At 36.0% G+C, this 17,555-nt stretch overlaps 1 protein-coding gene across 1 annotated transcript; it reads right to left on the bottom strand.

The window, feature by feature from the left end:
- Window positions 1-4,957: 4,957 nt before the first annotated feature.
- LOC146160561 (UDP-glucose 6-dehydrogenase-like) lies at window positions 4,958-14,716 on the bottom strand. Its single transcript, XM_083386116.1, has 11 exons — window positions 14,483-14,716; window positions 13,898-13,999; window positions 13,629-13,829; window positions 12,587-12,784; window positions 11,281-11,401; window positions 11,086-11,207; window positions 10,653-10,773; window positions 10,416-10,521; window positions 9,843-9,975; window positions 9,431-9,535; window positions 4,958-6,113 (listed from the first exon to the last, which is right to left on the bottom strand). The coding sequence occupies exons 1-11, from the start codon at window positions 14,639-14,641 to the stop codon at window positions 6,018-6,020; spliced, it is 1,464 nt and encodes a 487-aa protein (XP_083242242.1). The 5' UTR covers window positions 14,642-14,716; the 3' UTR covers window positions 4,958-6,017.
- Window positions 14,717-17,555: the final 2,839 nt, after the last annotated feature.

Raw genomic sequence — 17,555 nt, 5'->3', positions numbered from 1 at the left:
TTATTGGTGGACAAGCGGCGATGGAAAATGGCAAAGTTTGATAGTTTCTAACCCTATGCCTAAAATATAGAATTGAGGCAATTTAGATCTTACTAGTAGGTCATGGATATAATTCCTACAGGTGTGATTTTATTCCAGTGTATATACACTTTATACATTATACACTAGTGGTCCCCAAACGCTAGCGACACGCTAAAGAATCTTAGATATTTCGCGGCACACTTTTAACAGAACAACAATAGAGTAGTTTTACAATCCCGCTTAACACACAACAAACTATATGTAAATGTCTCAATATTACTAATTTGTTATGAAGTAGTGTGTATTCAAGTCTAAAATTCTAGCGTGTATGCCTATTGTTAATACAAAGAACCTCTTTAAGAAATTACAAAAAGTTTCGAGGCACACAGTTTGGGAATCACCTATCTATTTAAAAACTTAACATTCTACCAGTTCAGCCTTAATAACTGAAACTTGGCCAATTAAATAACTGGAACAATACAATAGCTGCGACTAACTAAATAAAAAGTAGTAGATCTGCTTAATTTTAACTCATTTTAAACGTGACAAAAAATAGCCAGGCTCATAGCTTTCGGTAAGCCTATAGGACAGTGGTTCCCAACGCCCCCTTGCAAGGGGGCGTTTTGGGTCTGTTTCATTTCGAGGCGCTGGACGCACATGAGGGGGCGTTAAGTACTTTCCGCAAATTTTATAAACAGTTTACATAAAAATAGTAACTATAACAGCACTGCATGTAACATTTAAGCTTGACCAACTTTCGTACAGCGAACTTGTAGAAGTTTTGCAGGGCTAAACTGAAATTTGTTTGGAGCTGATGCGGTTTTCTGCTATGATTTGAGTCAGGCTCCGTTTGTTAAGGTTGATCGAAGGTTGCGTGTTCCAACAGCTTAGCCACAGCAAGGTATTAAACGTATCTGAGTTTATCAAATAACATCAGAACGGCAATCAACTTACAGGAATAGCTTAAGGTCCATACACAGTACTAACGGTCCAGCATAATAACTTCTGTCCGTTAAATTATTTCAGTTGGTTAAGTTGAGATCCAGTCACTAAGTCTCATTTGACTTTTGTACACATCGCCTGGCCATCGTTTAGCAGAGGCGTGTTAACGGAATGCAAATAACATCTTCGTGTTACTTTACGAGCAATGTTTATGGTGGCAGGCAGTATTCCCTCTAAGGTGCGCAACTGCGCAATTGCGCAGCCACACCAGACAAATTGCGCAGTAAAATTTGCTTTTGCGCACTTAAATCATTCTCAAACTAAAACCAAAAATCTTCACTTTTTTGCCACAAAGTTTGAGCATTTCGCATTGGCCATTTTTTCATTGATGTTTGTAGCAGGGCTGCCACTCTAAATTTTCATTTTTTCCCTACCACACATGCAAGTTTTACCCTACGTTTTCCCTACGCTATGGCGGGTTGATCTATAGGGTCTCTATAACGACTCTATTGACGTAAGTAGGCTAAAAAAACAAAATAGGAAGAGGCAATTTGCTTGGCAACCTGTAGCCGTACTTCAAATTTGAAGCTATTTTTTTTAATTTTCTATTTTTAGAAAAATGAGCCGGTCCCCAAAGTTCAAATTTAAAGTTCGGTAAACGGCTAGTGCCTTCTTCTGCACAATATTATCTCGTTGTGGTAAGATTCAGACCAGTGCCGAAGTTTTCCCATCCGTTTATCGAACTTCAAAATTCGCACTACTGTACTGCAACTGGATCTGCAAAATTACATACGATTCATTGCTAAAGCTGTAAACGACTTTAGCAATAAATCGTGAGGCAATTTTGCAGATCCGGTTACAGTGCGAAGTTCGGTAAACAGGCGAGCCGGGCAAAAAACACGTTTCAACAAATAGGAAATAGACATAGACAGTAAAAATGATGCGGAATGACGGATATTTGCTACGACATTTAGATAGGAGTAAATTTATACAAAAAAACATAAAGCCCAAAAACAATCTCGTTTGTAAATAAGTCGTCCTAAAAAATGGAAAAATCATAAATTTAAAACAAATAACAAGTTGTATAATTTAATAGTAGGCCTGCTTGGTAAATAACTCCATTGCAAGTGTGTGATCCCCATAATTTTCTTTTTTACCAAAATACCCTACTTTTCCCTACAAAGTACAATTTATCCCGTAGGTATTCCCTACTCCCTACTTTAGGCGAAAATACCCTATCGTAGGGTAATATCCCTACGAGTGGCAGCCTTGGTTTGTAGCTAAAAGCAAGTAAATAACTCAAATTAGCATTGACGATTGTGACGTAATAAATTACTTTGTCTAATCGGTTTTATCTTCCATGCTGTGTATGTTTTTTTTATCTCACGTAGAATTAATGTCTACTCAGGAAAATCGAGAGACCGAACATAGCAGTGGAGTGTTTGACAATAATTCGGGATCATGACACCGAAATTTATTTTCAGAACGTAAACTTTTGACACAATTACAGTTTTTACACGATTTATGTGTAGATACAGCTGTGAGGTCAACAAAGTGACAAAGTCATATTGATAAATTTCGGTTTCATGATCCCGAAATTATTCACACAAAGTGACAAAGTTATATTGATAAATGCAAATGAGCGAATAGTTCGTGATTCTTGATTGTGCGCGAAAAAAGCATCACGTATTATGTTTGTAAAATTAAACATTTTGTCAATTTAACCTAAATATTCGGATTTTTTTGTCGCGCGATCGCATTGTTTTCCATATCCTTGTTTCATGTCGTCACGCTTTGTGACGTCATTTTTAAAATTTCCACGCCTCGCTCCAATACAAAAAACATTGATCTGCCGCGAGCCCCTGCCAACGCAGCCTTAAAATATTCTTGCGCACCACAAAAATATTCTTGCGCACTTCAAGAAATATTTGCGCAGTAGAAAAATTTCTTAGAGGGAACGCTGGTGGCAGGTCTGCGATTGGGTCACGTCATTAAATAACAACAAATAACAGATACAGTTTTCCGCCCATTGTTAACTAATTGGCTTTTTTATGTATGGTTGTTGGATTGTTGGTGCGTTTCACCATTTTATACGCGACAAAACGTTTGTTTATTTAAAGTCTTGGATTGAATTTTTCCTGATAACATAACCTTGAGCAATAATGTATGTATTTTAGGATGTATTCTGGCGCTGGTCTAGCGAACATACTTGGGTTAGGGTGCGGGTTAGCGTTTGGGTTTGGGTAGGTCAAGCAAAATAATATTAAATAATAAATATAATATTGCTTGACCCACCCACACCCAAACGCTAACCGACACCCTAACCCAAATGTTGTGCTTTGCTTTAACAAGCGTTTCAACGCTGTGGTAGGATTCTAGACCAGTGCTCCGCAACCGGTGTGGCGTAACGTTACCGGAGGGGTGTTACTTGCGTTTTTGAGGGTCCTTTTTGGTCAAAACTATTTTTGAGGGGTCCTTTTTGGCAAAAAAATATGTTTTTGAGGGTCCTTTTTGGTCAAAAAAAAAACTCAATCAAACTAACGTATATCTCATAAAGTCTGGTATTTTAATCTTATGCGATAATCCCCAGGTGCAATTTTATGAACTTTCCATACCAGTGCTTTTCAACCCGTGGGATGGTAAAAAATTGTAATGCGGATGACAAACGTCGTGCTGATGAATGTGCGGATAAAAATGGTGCTTGTTATTATTTGTCATTATGTGTAATACAGTAACCAAATAACCACTTATGTGTTACAGGTACAATAATAAGGCTTAGGCAAGCTGTTTTAGTACACAGCAACCCCTTTCGTTGTTGTTTCACTAATCAAACTAAAGGTTGCAAACTTACTGTGCTACCTCGTGCGGATGGAAATTTTTTGAAACAAAAAAGTGCGGATGGAAATTTGAAAGGTTGAAAAGCACTGTTCCATACTATTTAAAACTTAAAACCTATGTTAACTTCTATCACCGGAAATCAAATATCAAAATATATTTTTTAACTGACTAAACTACTAGGAACTAACAGCATCAGGAGTACCAAAATACAACAAATATTTCCAAACTTTACACCAAAGTCAAGGTTAACCATATGGTCGAAACCCATAAAATATAACTGTAAATTGGCATATGTGATTGTGTAATTATAGTCTTGGTAGCCGTTTCGAAAAATAAATTATGCAAAAGTAAAAAGAACAAAGGCCAGGTTGTTTTTCGAATGCAATTAAAAGCCTTCTGTTATCTAATCACTAGGGGGTATGATCTACAATTTTCAGGACTTTGACCGGCTTCAGAAATTTTAGGTTAGGAAGTCTGCAAACCGCAAAATCAAAATACAAAGGAATGTAATGGATAAAATTTTCGCCGCCTCCGGCGCGTTTAATCGTCATTCGCTTCTTTTTTTTACTATTGGCTGCCTCGAATTTTTGCTGATGTTGTCTGTTGTCTATCGACATATATTTTGTAGGTGTGCCGTCCACATTGTTTTAGCTTTGTTGGTTTTGCTGCAAGTTAAAAAAGGTTGCGGAGCACTGTTCTAGATATCGCCAGTAATCTTTAAAGTTGAGCTAACGACAAAACTGAATTGCATTTTAAAGTTAAATTTCCGCAAATTGCAGTGTAGTGTTATGTTTTAGTATGCATGAAACTATATATATGTTTGAATCGTCAGCCATTTGCAGTAGCGCAGACTAATTTGCACCAGAATGTTGTATGTAAATGATATGCCTTTTTTTCAGGTTATGCACTAGTATAAAAAAAAACTAAGTCATTAATTTAGTGGGGCGATGTGAAATAATATGGAGCCCAAGGGGGCACTAGTATAAAAAAGGTTGGGAAACACGGCTTTGGGAGATACCTGGTGAACCTAATAAATCAGTGATTTGTAAGCAAAAATAGGAATTGTTTTTTGCTTGTTTCATCTAAAACAGAACTAATTATATCCCGATCTGTATTCCTGTTTATGGAAATGTACCACAATTAGATATACCAAAATCCTATTTTTGTTTAATGATCTTGACTTTTATAGTGAGGAATGTATATGGCCGCTATATGCTTCTACAAAGTAATAATAATAAAGTGCAAGATATAGAAATAAACAACAAGAACAACATACGTTTCCTTTAAAATTTTACCAGTAAAAACAATAAATTAGGTTATGTAATTTTTTTTACAGAAAAATGTAAATTGATTTCATTTTATGCAGTAATAGTGTTGAACGTCTTCATGATACATAAAATACTACTTGGCAGCTCTGCGAGACTTAAGAACGGCAAAAGTACTAGTAAGTATGATTACAAAATGCACTAATTGGGTAGCATTGTGATATTCGCACTTAAATAAAATGGAAGTACAAATCAGTAATAAAAAACGTCACTATATGAATACAAATAGCAAAATGAGAGGGTTCAGTTAGAAGCTTATAAACTTTTTCAAACCATAGATGTAAAGTTGCACAAAAAGGCTTACTTTTGATTTCTCATTAAAAGGCAAACAAGCAACTTATAACGTTTTAAAGCTTCATGATTAAAAGCCATAATAACTGTACGCAATAAGGGAATACACGCAGTTTAGGCTACACGTATTTGCTTTTCGGGGTAGTTTTTTAAATCTCCGTATGGATAATAAAGAGTTTAGAATATTTTTGAGTCTTGGGCGAACTTCAAAGGTGATTAATCAGCACCCCATTCACGTCAGCACAAAACTTTTAGCATATAAGGTTACACTGCAGTCGAAAGTATGTTACACTAAACGCACATGCGGTACGAGGAGTGGGTAACTCTTAGGACTCTGGTTCGAAAGATGATACAATGAAACCGTAATAGTAGAGTCAAGGTTAGTAGTGGCTTAAACTGATGTTTTAATCTCACCCAATACCAAAACTAGTCCATACACTCTTAAATAAATATAATGAACAAAATGCTAATTCTAGATTGAAGCGAGAAAAATACGATTAGGGCGGGTTTATAATGCTAGTTTTTGACTTTTTTGTCACTACGTTGTAACAAGAACACAAAATTGACCTATTAAAATAAGGAAAATCGAAAAGTGTGTTTTCAAGGTAGCACCCGAGAAGTGGGCGAGAGGATGTTGTTTGACGACCCGACGTGAAACTGACCTTCTTTGCCGAACATCTTGCCGATTGCCTCAACCTGCAAAATAAAACACGTTTTCCGTTTACAAATAATGGCAAAAAACTCACGAAACAAAGAAAGTAAAATAGTATTTGTATTGCGTATAGTAATTAAAAGGTAAACAACAAAACAAACTTAAATAAATTTATCAAAGATAACACTGCTCAACAAACAAATTAATAAATTGAGTTGCAAGCAATGTTTTCAAGGGGAGTAACTAAAGGGGAGTTTCGGATTAGTTTTACTGAATTGGTGCTTGTTTTTAAGATATCGCTATTTTTCACTCGTAGAAGCATATTTGACTATTTCAGACATTGGTGACAGTGGTCAAGCATGTAGGCTTGATTGCGATTCCTATAGCGTAAGTCTGCTTTTAGTTGGTGACAAAAAGTCAAATTATTTCCTGAATTTTTGAAATATGTAATGCACTAAAACCAAAAATAGCCAAGTTTTCTAGCATCCCTGCAAGTTGTATTGTGCGGAATATATTCTGGCTTAATGTAGTACTAGTTGCATTACCATAAATATATGGCGACGTGCACAGGGACAGATAGTATTGCCAGAGTAATCCCCAACCTGTGTTTACGTTACTGCCAGATTTGTTAGAAACAGATAATTAGAAGAACAGAAGGCGGCACAGCAATGTTGGCATGTAGGGACAGTTTTAGTAACAACGAGGAAATATCTTCCATTCTCCAACAGTTCACACAAAAATACATAAATTGTCTTGTTGAAATTTGAGGTTTTAACTTGTAGGATAAAGGAAATGGACTACCTGAAACCGGATTGAAATACAACAGCTTACCGGACTAGAGAAGATAAACTATTTTCTTTGTTCGTTAAGATTAATCTTTTATATTGTAATGATATAACTATACTTCTTCTCAAAATAAAAGTCCCAGACTACAAACCTAAATACTGAGTGTTCACAAACAGCTCTACCAGAAGTTTTAAAATGTGTTTTGTTGCTCTGGCAATTGCCCGTTCCATGGAGCTTAAAGAGGAGTATGAACGCGCTAGTTTTACATCTGATCTACTATGCTAAGTACCAGAAGTCCACTTTTGAAGTGAATGATAGATGGTGAACATTTTGATTGGACAGCAAAGTGTATACGCTAAATAATTTTACTTTATGTGTTTGTGGGAAAGTATGGTAAAAATACACCACTTGGTAGAAAAGGCATGGCCCACACAAAATCTCTTGAAGTTGGCAAAGCTAACGGTATAAGAACCGTTGATAAAAAGAAAAAAAGAAAACAATTAGTAAAAGGGGTTAGATAAAGAAGGTGATTGTTTTAAATATTTTTGTAAGTAGGTACACTATGCACGGATCTGTAATGTAGATTAATATAGAATGTCAAAGCCAAATAGGTCACAGAATGTCGAAGCCAAATTAGGAGTAAATCAACATCATCTTGATAAAGACGTTTCGTAACGCCCTTGGCTAATGTGAATGGAATATATCTAAACCTCCTTTATAAAAGGTGGTATGCAATTCTTACCATTCTGAGTTTCTAATCGTTTAGAAACTTCAAGAGCATTAATTAGCAACTTTAGGTGTTGGACAGAAAAACTAACTGCTTCAATTTTAAAAGGGACTCCACTTCGTAAATAAATGAGAGATTCAAACTTTGGAACAAAGAACCGTCAGGAATTTAAATCTTTGTCTTTTTTGTGTCGGTTGTGAAGAACTGTTTGGAAAACTACAGAGCAGGGAACTTCGTAGAGCTGGTGGCTAATATGCTAAAGGTTGGCAAATATGAGCGGAAAAGTGCTTTATTTTCGCAACCATCAGGACACTTTTTTCTGACAATTTGCGACTTTTCTTCGACGTAATTGTCCTGACGTAACTCATAAAAAAACACTTAAAACGATTCAACTAGATTTTACCTAGAGTTATTACACATTGGTTGATCGAGTATTGTGTTACTTATCTTTATGTCAGTTTAACTATTGTCCAAGTGTTCAATAAAAGATGCACACGCATATGAGTGTTAACAACTGTGATCCAGCTCGTGTGAAGCTGCTCTTTCACCAACGATTACGGATTGCTTATCATTAGTACACCGAAAGCCATAGCAGACTCATCGAATCTGTCGATAAGGATACAAGTAGAACAGGCTAAACAAACAACTAGCCTGCTGTGAGGTTCGAACTCACGACTTTCGGCCGTACCGGGACCGTCGCTCTACCGACTGAGCTACATAGAGAAGCGAGTCGAGGAACAACCATACGCCAATGGTTCCTTCATTCTGTTAGTACAAGCAACTCCATATTAAGAGGATCTACAGTACCATATCATTATACAATCAAAAATGCACATGCATATGTGTGTTAACAACTGTGATCCAGCTCTTCTGAAGCTGCATTTCGACCAAAGATTAAGGCTTGCGTATCATTAGTCCACCGAAAGCAATCGCAGACCTACCGAATCTGTCGATCAATGATGCACGCAGGGCACAAATAGTGTATTACATTTTGATAGGGTCCTCATTTTGAATTATGTGTGGCTGGAGTGGTAGTTCCGACAGCAAAAAAAAATGCAACTATCTCAAAACAAAAAAATATTTGAGAAAAACGGATGCTATTTTTCAAATCAGTGTACCCAGATTAGTCTGAAACCGCGGTCAAATCCTTGACATAAATATTGTGTTGAGCAGAATAGTTATTGTAGTTGAATCTCGTTTTTGTCTGTTGATTTTAGGGGTTACTGTTTATTACCTATCGTTACATAAAAAATATTATGAGCATAAGATATATACAAATCATACTACAAAATACGTTGAAATTGCCCAACGTTACACCAAAGATAAAAAGTGTACATAGGTCAACAAGCAGATGACCGACAATTAGCTCTATGGGGTAATTATTGCTGGCTGCTTATTAGAGGTGGCGGCGGTTGACGTAGACAGAAATAACACCAGTCACATCCGGAGTATTTTCATTGTAAACTGTCGGAGGTGACACTGTGGTATTACCGCAACTTCGAACCTACCTTTAGGTTAAACGACAAAAGACTGTACAATAATTTACAACGTTAAAGATTTGGTTAGGCACCAATTGATCCATACATGTGGTAAGTGCTCCTTATCAATCAGGCCTAATCAGCAGATTATTATTAGTAGGCATTTTTGATTTCTCTAGGTCTACTTTGTAAAACTAATAGCTTGTCTGTGGTAAGTTAGGGAGTTGTTTTGGAATTCATTTTGGTCAACTTTCTAAAACTAATAGTTTGTTTGTGGGAAGTTAGGAGCCCTTTCTAAAGCTTCTTTGATTTGTGTTTGACATATGCTAACAGGATATCTAACGAGCGGCCCGGCAGCAGTCATTCAAACCTGGAAACCGATTTCGCCGAGCTTCTGGTGTGGCAAGATTCCTCGTCCGTCAAAGATGAAAGCCGGTTTCAGCATCTTGTCAAATATCCGCTGATAATCGAGGTTCTGCAAAACATCACACCGACGTGATAACCGCGGTCAAGCTGTGCGAACTGAGTTACACGTTTCGTTCTACGTAAAGCATGTTGCTTTAAAATCTTTTCGTTGCCAGTGATGCCTATTCAAAAGGTGAAATATATATTTCTGTAAAATTTTAGCAAATTATTTTATGTTTTATTTCTGTTTTTATAAACAATCTTGACACCATTTTGTTGTTAGTATTTGTTTTTTTTAACGAGGCGTTTAAAGTTTTCGCTGCTTGCTCAACACCACGGATATGTCAAACGCCTAAACTTACAACCGATGCGATTACCTTAAATTCGTCCCACTCCGTGCACACCGCAATGGCGTGCGATCCTTCACACGACTTATACGGGTCGTGGCAGATCGACACGAGGTTGGTCACATTATCAGGATCGTCCGTAATGGTTGGGTGCTGCAGGTCGCTGCAAAAAAAGGGGGAAAATGTACCTTTTTTCAAAGCGCTGTAAGTTTATATAAGAAAGTTCACATATCAGTAGACATCGTCCACAGTTAGAATTAGAACTACGACTGAAAGCGGTGGTATAAACAAACGCGTGGAAAGAACGACCTAATGAACGCGTGACGACACATTGCTGAAAACGGGACACGCTGGTCTGTTCACTATACACGTGTAAGCATGTCGACCAACGTAACTTTTACCAATGGTCGTAGTTGGAGAGCCAAGAATAACGAGAAATGCTAAATGACTTCTCAATTATTTCGTGTTGGGCGTTAACTTGGTTCAAATCTAGCGTAACCAATTCCGAAAGGGCGTTCAAACAGAAGTTAAGGGTATTGTTTGGAAGGTCCCGGGCAAGACTTCGTAACACCCCATAGTCAAACAAACCTAGTTTCTCCTTACCGAAATATTTGCTTTTCTGGCACTTTAGGGTCGTAAATAACCAGACGAGCACCTTCATCCATCAAATACTTGGAGACGTAAATGGTCGACGATTCACGGGTGTCACCTAATATCATTAGGTAAAACCATATTAATCTCGAAATATATCTGTCTTTTGACGATCTTATGAAGTTGTAAATCGCATCACATAATTACGGATCCACAATTTTTTATTTACTGAAAAATCATTCTACTTACCTGTATCTTTTTTAAAAGCAAATCCCAGAAGGGTAATCTGTTTTCCTGACACAGTGTTAAAAAGGGAGCCTATTATGCGACTAGCAAATCTCCGCCGTTGGTAGTTGTTAATTTCAATAACCTTCAAAAAAAGATGATACAGAGATGTTTTATAACCAGTATAACTTAATAGTGAATAGTGAAAACATTCGATTATCAACATCTTTATTTATAACATTTTATACAAATGTATAGAAAAAAAATTGTTCTGATAAGACCTGTAAATACATAAAATGTTTTGAGAGATAAACTAATAAAATTAAACTTATACATTAATTTGCAGTTCCTTAATATTTAAAAATGTAAAACAACTAATTGTGACTCTGTTTACTCTGATACTTCTGACACATTATATTAAAATGAATAACAAGTGGAACATTTCGAAACAGCTTACCTGCTGCCAATAATTTGCAACTTCTGGCAAGTGCAGGGCTTCACACAGGTATACTAGATTCAGGACGTCCTTTTGAAAACAACTGCCACCAAAACCAATGGAGGCATTCAGAAACTTATCACCTGTGATACACATCAATTAACAATTTAGTATATTTTCTTACATTTTTTTAAGAGCACTAAACAGTCACCCTACCTATCCTGGTGTCTTTTCCAATAGCATTGGCAACTTCACTCACATCAGCTCCCGTAGCTTCACACACGGCACTTACAGCATTAATGCTACTGATTCTTTGCGCAAGAAAAGCATTGGCTGCCTGTTTAAGTATTTATCAAATAATAATATATGCAGTATTTTAAAATATATAGAAGTAGGGTTGTCAGATACTTAATATTATAATCCAATTCCAATTACCAGATATTTTAAACAATAAGTATCACAATCCAATCGGATACCAGGGACGTAATTAGCATTTTCATTAGGGATGTTCAAAGTAGAATATCGAATCCCTGGATTCGAATCCAGATGGGATTTCGTCTAATAATTAAGTGTCAATCAAGCCTTATTGGCCGAGCGCCTAACGTGTAATGCCAGGTGTGTTGTTTGCAATTTCCCTAAATGCGTTAAGTTGCAAAAGTAACTTTACATTGTAAAACGTGCTGGCCGTCCACAAAATGCGCTATAGGGTTACTTAAGGTCAACTTTAGGCCAATATTCAGCGAGGTTATGCAGTTTTGTCAATAGTATTGTATTCTTCGTTATGTCAATAGTATTGTATTCTTTGTAGCACATTATTTGACTGCATAACAGATCATGTTGGTAAAACAATAAGCACTAAGACAATGCTTGAAACAACAGGACCGAATTGCTTAAGACTTCTGTGTACAGTGTTTCATTGTACTCACTATTGGCAAAAATATAAGTTTTGGCAACAACCTGGACAGTTGACATATTACAGTTTACACAACTGAAATGACAGTTTGGAGATTTTTTTTATTATAATGTACACATGTTAGAAAATTGTTTGGGTGATTTATTGCTGTGATTGTGGGCCCTGTGGAGTAGATTAACATTAATCCCTTCACCAAACAAAATCGAGGTTAAATAATTTAATACAAGTATACTAGGATTCGCTATTCTGGATTCGTTATTCTAGATTCGAAACCTATTATTCTAGAATACCTTGGTATTCTACTTTGAACATCCCTAATTTTCATACAAACCAAAAATATTAAATCAAAACAGTCAAAGATAAGTTGCCCGGGTTATTAATCCCAAATTGTTTTTTAATGTTTGAAGTTTATTTACCATCAGTTGTTTCACCAAATATTGTTTGATAAATTTAGCTTTCAAGGTAGAAATTGCTGCATTTAACGGCCAATCATGGCCCAAATACCCATATTAAATTGGTATCAGATCGTCACCGATAGCACCCTAGTATCGAATGAGTACCGATACTACAACGGATATCGGCTACTACCACTTTGCATCGTGTATTTACCAGTTTAGAGAGTTCAGATGACCAAGTGTTGGTTTTAATAATTTTGTCCTCTGGCACCCAGTGTGCATACACTTCAGCAAGTGCATTCACAGCTTGATGTCCTAATTCAGAATTTTCACCACCAATCAAGACTCTGTCAGGGTTAACTAAGTTCACCAAGGCAGTTCCCTCTGCCAAAAACTCTGGATTTGACAGAACCTGTGTTTAAATAAAACAGTAAATTTACAAAAATAATTTAATTACAACAAAGGTAAAACAAAACACAACATTGTCCTGTATATGATGTCATTATCAAAGTTATGCAGGTCAGTCGTCAGCTTTATCAGGTTACCTTAAAACAGGGGTTGTTAAACTTTTTTTACCGCGGACCCCTAAATTTTTTTTGTGCTTTTTATGGACCCCGGTAGACAAGAAATGCTCCAAAATGACGTCATAAATTGATGTCACAAAACAAATAGATTTCATGACTCTGTCATTTCGGTCCAAAAATGTGAAAGTTAAATGGAGTCCAACTATACATTCAGTGCAAAACCGTTTTTTTATTTTTTTATTATTTTTAATTAAAGTGTTTTCTTTTAAAAATTAATTACTTTAAGTATACACTAGTTTTTTAATTAGGCCTTCATGGACCCCCTAAAACTAGTTCACGGACCCCCAGGGGGTCCATGGACCCCAGTTTAAGAACCCCTGCCTTAAAAGGTTATTAAAATAAAGCTTACTTAAAAACTCAACTAATTGCACATGTGAAATACTTAATGTTACAAATGGACACAGAGTTAAATCTTCCTATAAAATATTGTATATTTCATTTGATGCAAACTATTAAGCTTTATTTCCCAGGACTTAATTTAGCAATGTACCAGCCTAGTAACATCTAATACTGTTTTTTTTCATTTTAAAACAAAAACAACCATTAAAGGGCTTTCCCTATTATGTAAGACAACAACTTATATTTTCAGCGGGCATTTAGTGATGTCGTTTTTAAGGAACAATTTTAAACACATCTTTGAAAAAAAGTGAGCATCTCATATGTCAAATTTACCTGGTAGGTGGATCCCGGTTTGGTGTTTGATGTTAATATACGGGTAATGCTGGCTGCAGCACGAACAGGCACAGTGCTCTTTTCAACTACTATTTTATGTCCCCTGGTTACAGATGCAATATGACGTGCACATGATTCAACATATTTTAAATCAGCAGCTCTGCCTTTCCCGATTCCATAAGTTTTGGTGGGTGTGTTTACCTGGTAAAGTTGCCAAATGCAAATTATTATTTACCAAATTCACACTTTCATTAGTAAATCTCACTTACAGATATAAAAATGAGATCAGCTTCGGAAATTGCATTGTCAATATCTGTAGAAAAAAACAGGTTTCTTCCCCTGCACTTTTTGACAACATCTTCTAGGCCGGGCTAGAAAAAAATATTCAACATACATATTTAAGGTATAATCACAAAATTTATTTAAAAACTAGCAAAGCCTTAACCTGACTGGATACTAAACAAAAAACAACTAAAAATATATATTTTTTTAATATTAACAAACTTGATTGCTTTGTGCAAAAACTACTACCCAGCAGGAAATTTTAATTGATACAATACATTATAATATTTTTTTAAATTTTGGTGCTTCCGTTTTTTTGCAGGACACTAACTAATACATATCAACCTCAACCACTGAATTATTCTAATATCTTAAATTTCGCTTGATTGACAGGGGTGTGTTTCAAAACAAATATATAGGTCACGATACTAAGGTATTAATCTGTCTATTAAACACGGAAACGCTTATTTATGTCTTAGCGCTAAGTTTTATATGACCACAGCTTTTAGGGCTTCTGTGTATAAAATGAAACCTAATTAAGCTTTGATTTTTTTTCTTAAGGTATACATTACTTCATAAATTGGAAGCTCTGAAGAATTCCAGGCATCTATCCGTGATTTGTTGATATCTACCACAGTCACTTCTATTTTAGGACACTTGAATGCAATGACAGCACACGTTGGACCACCAACGTAACCAGCACCGATACAGCATATTTTGCTAATACTCATCGTTTAACTTTATTTTGTCCGGACGAACTAAAATTGCTTCTAAGTAACTTGTATCGGCAGACTGACAACGACTGCTTCTCTGGGACGCCGAACTGTACGCAGTTTCCACGTTACACACTGACATATAGTGGCGACAGAATGTTTGTTTAACTGGGGCCCCGCAAAATTTAAAACCATCTGTAAATCTATAGACTTGATATGTTATTGCCATATATAATGGCTCAACGCAAAATTACTAATTATTGCGAAAATGTGCGCATATGTTTTAAATGCCTACGACAAATATTAGTAGTAAGTGTTGTTAGATATAAACGTCACGATGAGACACTTTAGCCAAAGAGTTTTCAAAGAGTTTTTATTTGGAATAAAAACTCTTTGCTTTAGCCCATTGGTTCTCAACCTGTGGTACGCGTACCACTAGTTGTACGTGAAGTCATTTTGGGTGGTACGCAGTCAGTATGTTTTTAAATAAAATTACAGTTTTACAAAACATTTTTTTTTCTATTGTAATAAACTATACATTTTGATAGGAATTATTATCTTTCCGGAACACCTATGCAAATTTCTTTTATGACATCATAGAAAAACAACAAAGAATCACAAAACTTGACTACCGGTGTCTCTTGTAAAGTTACAAAAAGGGACACTTTTTCGATAGTTGGCCGAATTTGTTTCGCAATTTCCGAGCTTGTTGGTACGAAATAAGATTATAGAACCTCAAGGTGGTACGCGGTGAAAAAAAGGTTGAGAATTACTGCTTTAGCCAAAACTAGATAGTCATTAAGCTTCGCTCGAAACCCTATATTTGATGTTCGGTGTTTCAGGTGATTTTTGCGCGGCCCTCATTCTCGGGCAAATGTATTTTTAAAAGCTATTCTAAGCAACATACTAAATAAAAATTCAGTGGGATTTCTCAGATTGTGTCATACTGAAGATAGGCCATTAAAGGTCTAATCGCTGAATATTTAAATACCCCCCACTGTAGTCATATAATTCGAAAAAATTGTGTATAAATCGATGGATATTATATAGGCATGGGCGGTTCATGGATAAACAGAAAATATGGCAATATTCCACAGTGTCACTTGTTTTATGACGTCCCGTTACTACGTAACTTTATGTTATTATCTTTAAGTTTTTACTGCGTTCCTATAAAATTATTCTAGTCTACTTTCACCCTGCATATACTGCATGTTCAGTGTACAGCTATACACAGCTAAATAAACGACTCCTTCCAATTCTTAATCCGGATTTGACTCCGCAGTAGTGGTAGGATGTGTTATTTTGTTGTATAAGTTTAGCCAGGATTTTAGCTGTTTTAAATAGGATATTTTTCTGACAAACAATGCGTATGTTGGACAATAGTATTTACGAAAAAACACAAAAGGCAACTCTCCGCGATGTTCGTGCAACAAACTTCTTTCTTCGTTGCAAACAAATTAAATTTACAGTAATAGTAGGGTTACCATATTTTCAGCACCCAAAAAGAGGACATTTTTGCCGGCAAGTAAAACGAAAGTAGAATTGTTACGTTTGAGTTTTATGATGTTTTATGCTGATTTTAGGAATGTTTGGTTGTTTTGGGATTCTTGGATTAATTTTCGATAGGAAATTTGGTGTTGCTGGCCGAGCGCAAATATTAATCTGTTTGTTGCCAGCGCTATGTTTTTGCTGTTGGCGGCTACGAAGAGAGTTATAAGTGAAAATTTTAAAGCCTACGTTTTACACACACCTTTTCTTTATTAATGGGTCTTTTTACATGTAAGGTTCTGTTGCAAGTTTTCTGGCGCAATGTTTGCTATATACCAATCAATAAGGTAGGGCTGGTAGGGCAATTTGTTTGAAAACCTTTTTTAAAACAGCAATTCAGCATTTTATGGCTACAGTATTGTTTGGAAATAAATACAACGTCTCGCCTTAAAGTCTTGTTTAAAATATAAGCAACTAACTCGAAATGCGAGAAAAGAGGACATTTGGGCCTTGTTTAACGTCCTCCTAAAAGAGGACATATGGTAGGCTTAAGTAATAGCATGATTCTGATTTGTTGCCTAAAACGCTTGTGTGTTTCTATAGCAGTCCAGTATGTGGCGCCGTTTGGAAAAAAACAAATACGCTTCTACGGACAACTTTTTTGTCCGATTTAGCTTAAATCGGAAAAAATTTGTCCGATTTAAATTTTGTCTGATTTAAATCAGGGAGTCGAACCGTTTGACTTTTCCGGTTCAGGTTCGGTTCGGGTTCAAGGATTTTTTTGGAATCCGGTTTCGGTTCGGAAGAATTTAAAAGTTCCGGTTCAGCTCCGGTTCAACCATTGTTATTTCAAAACCGGTTCATAAAGTTCCGGTTCAGATACAATATAATTTGCGTTAAATCTCAAAATGTGGGTCGATAAATGTAGAGAATAAATCTAAGTTACGTGACTTATTAAAAAAAAACAGCAACTCATTATTGAAATATCTAAAACATACATAATCAACAATTTTTTCATTCAATATTTATATTTTTTTCATAAAATTTCGACCATGGCGTAACTTGACTCTGTAAAATACAAGTTGTGACGTCATGCTGGAGTGAACCGCTTTTATTTACAGGTTCGGGTTCGGTTAAGGTTCAGGTACTTTCAAATTATTCGGTTCAGTTCCGGTTCGGCTCCTTAAAATATTATAAAACCCGGTTCAGGTTCGGTTACGGTTCGGATAAAATTGACCCAAAACCGGTTCATAAAGTTCCGGTTCGACTCCCTGATTTAAATTAAATCGGACAAAATTTCATTACGATATAACTTTTACGCGAGTTGTTTATAGGGCGTATCAAAATTAATAAAGTTTCTGTTCTGCCTTAAGTTAGAATCAGCTGTTTTTTCTTTCGGGGCGTGTTCGTTGTTGTTGCTTAGTAGCCCTTCCCCTCAGAATCG

The sequence above is a fragment of the Ascidiella aspersa genome, chromosome 3 (genome assembly GCF_963924565.1).
Source record: "Ascidiella aspersa chromosome 3, kaAscAspe10.2, whole genome shotgun sequence".
NCBI classification, from domain to species: domain Eukaryota; kingdom Metazoa; phylum Chordata; class Ascidiacea; order Phlebobranchia; family Ascidiidae; genus Ascidiella; species Ascidiella aspersa.
The sequence above is the reverse complement of the archived record's forward strand: the minus strand, read 5'-3'. Positions and strand labels throughout refer to the sequence as shown.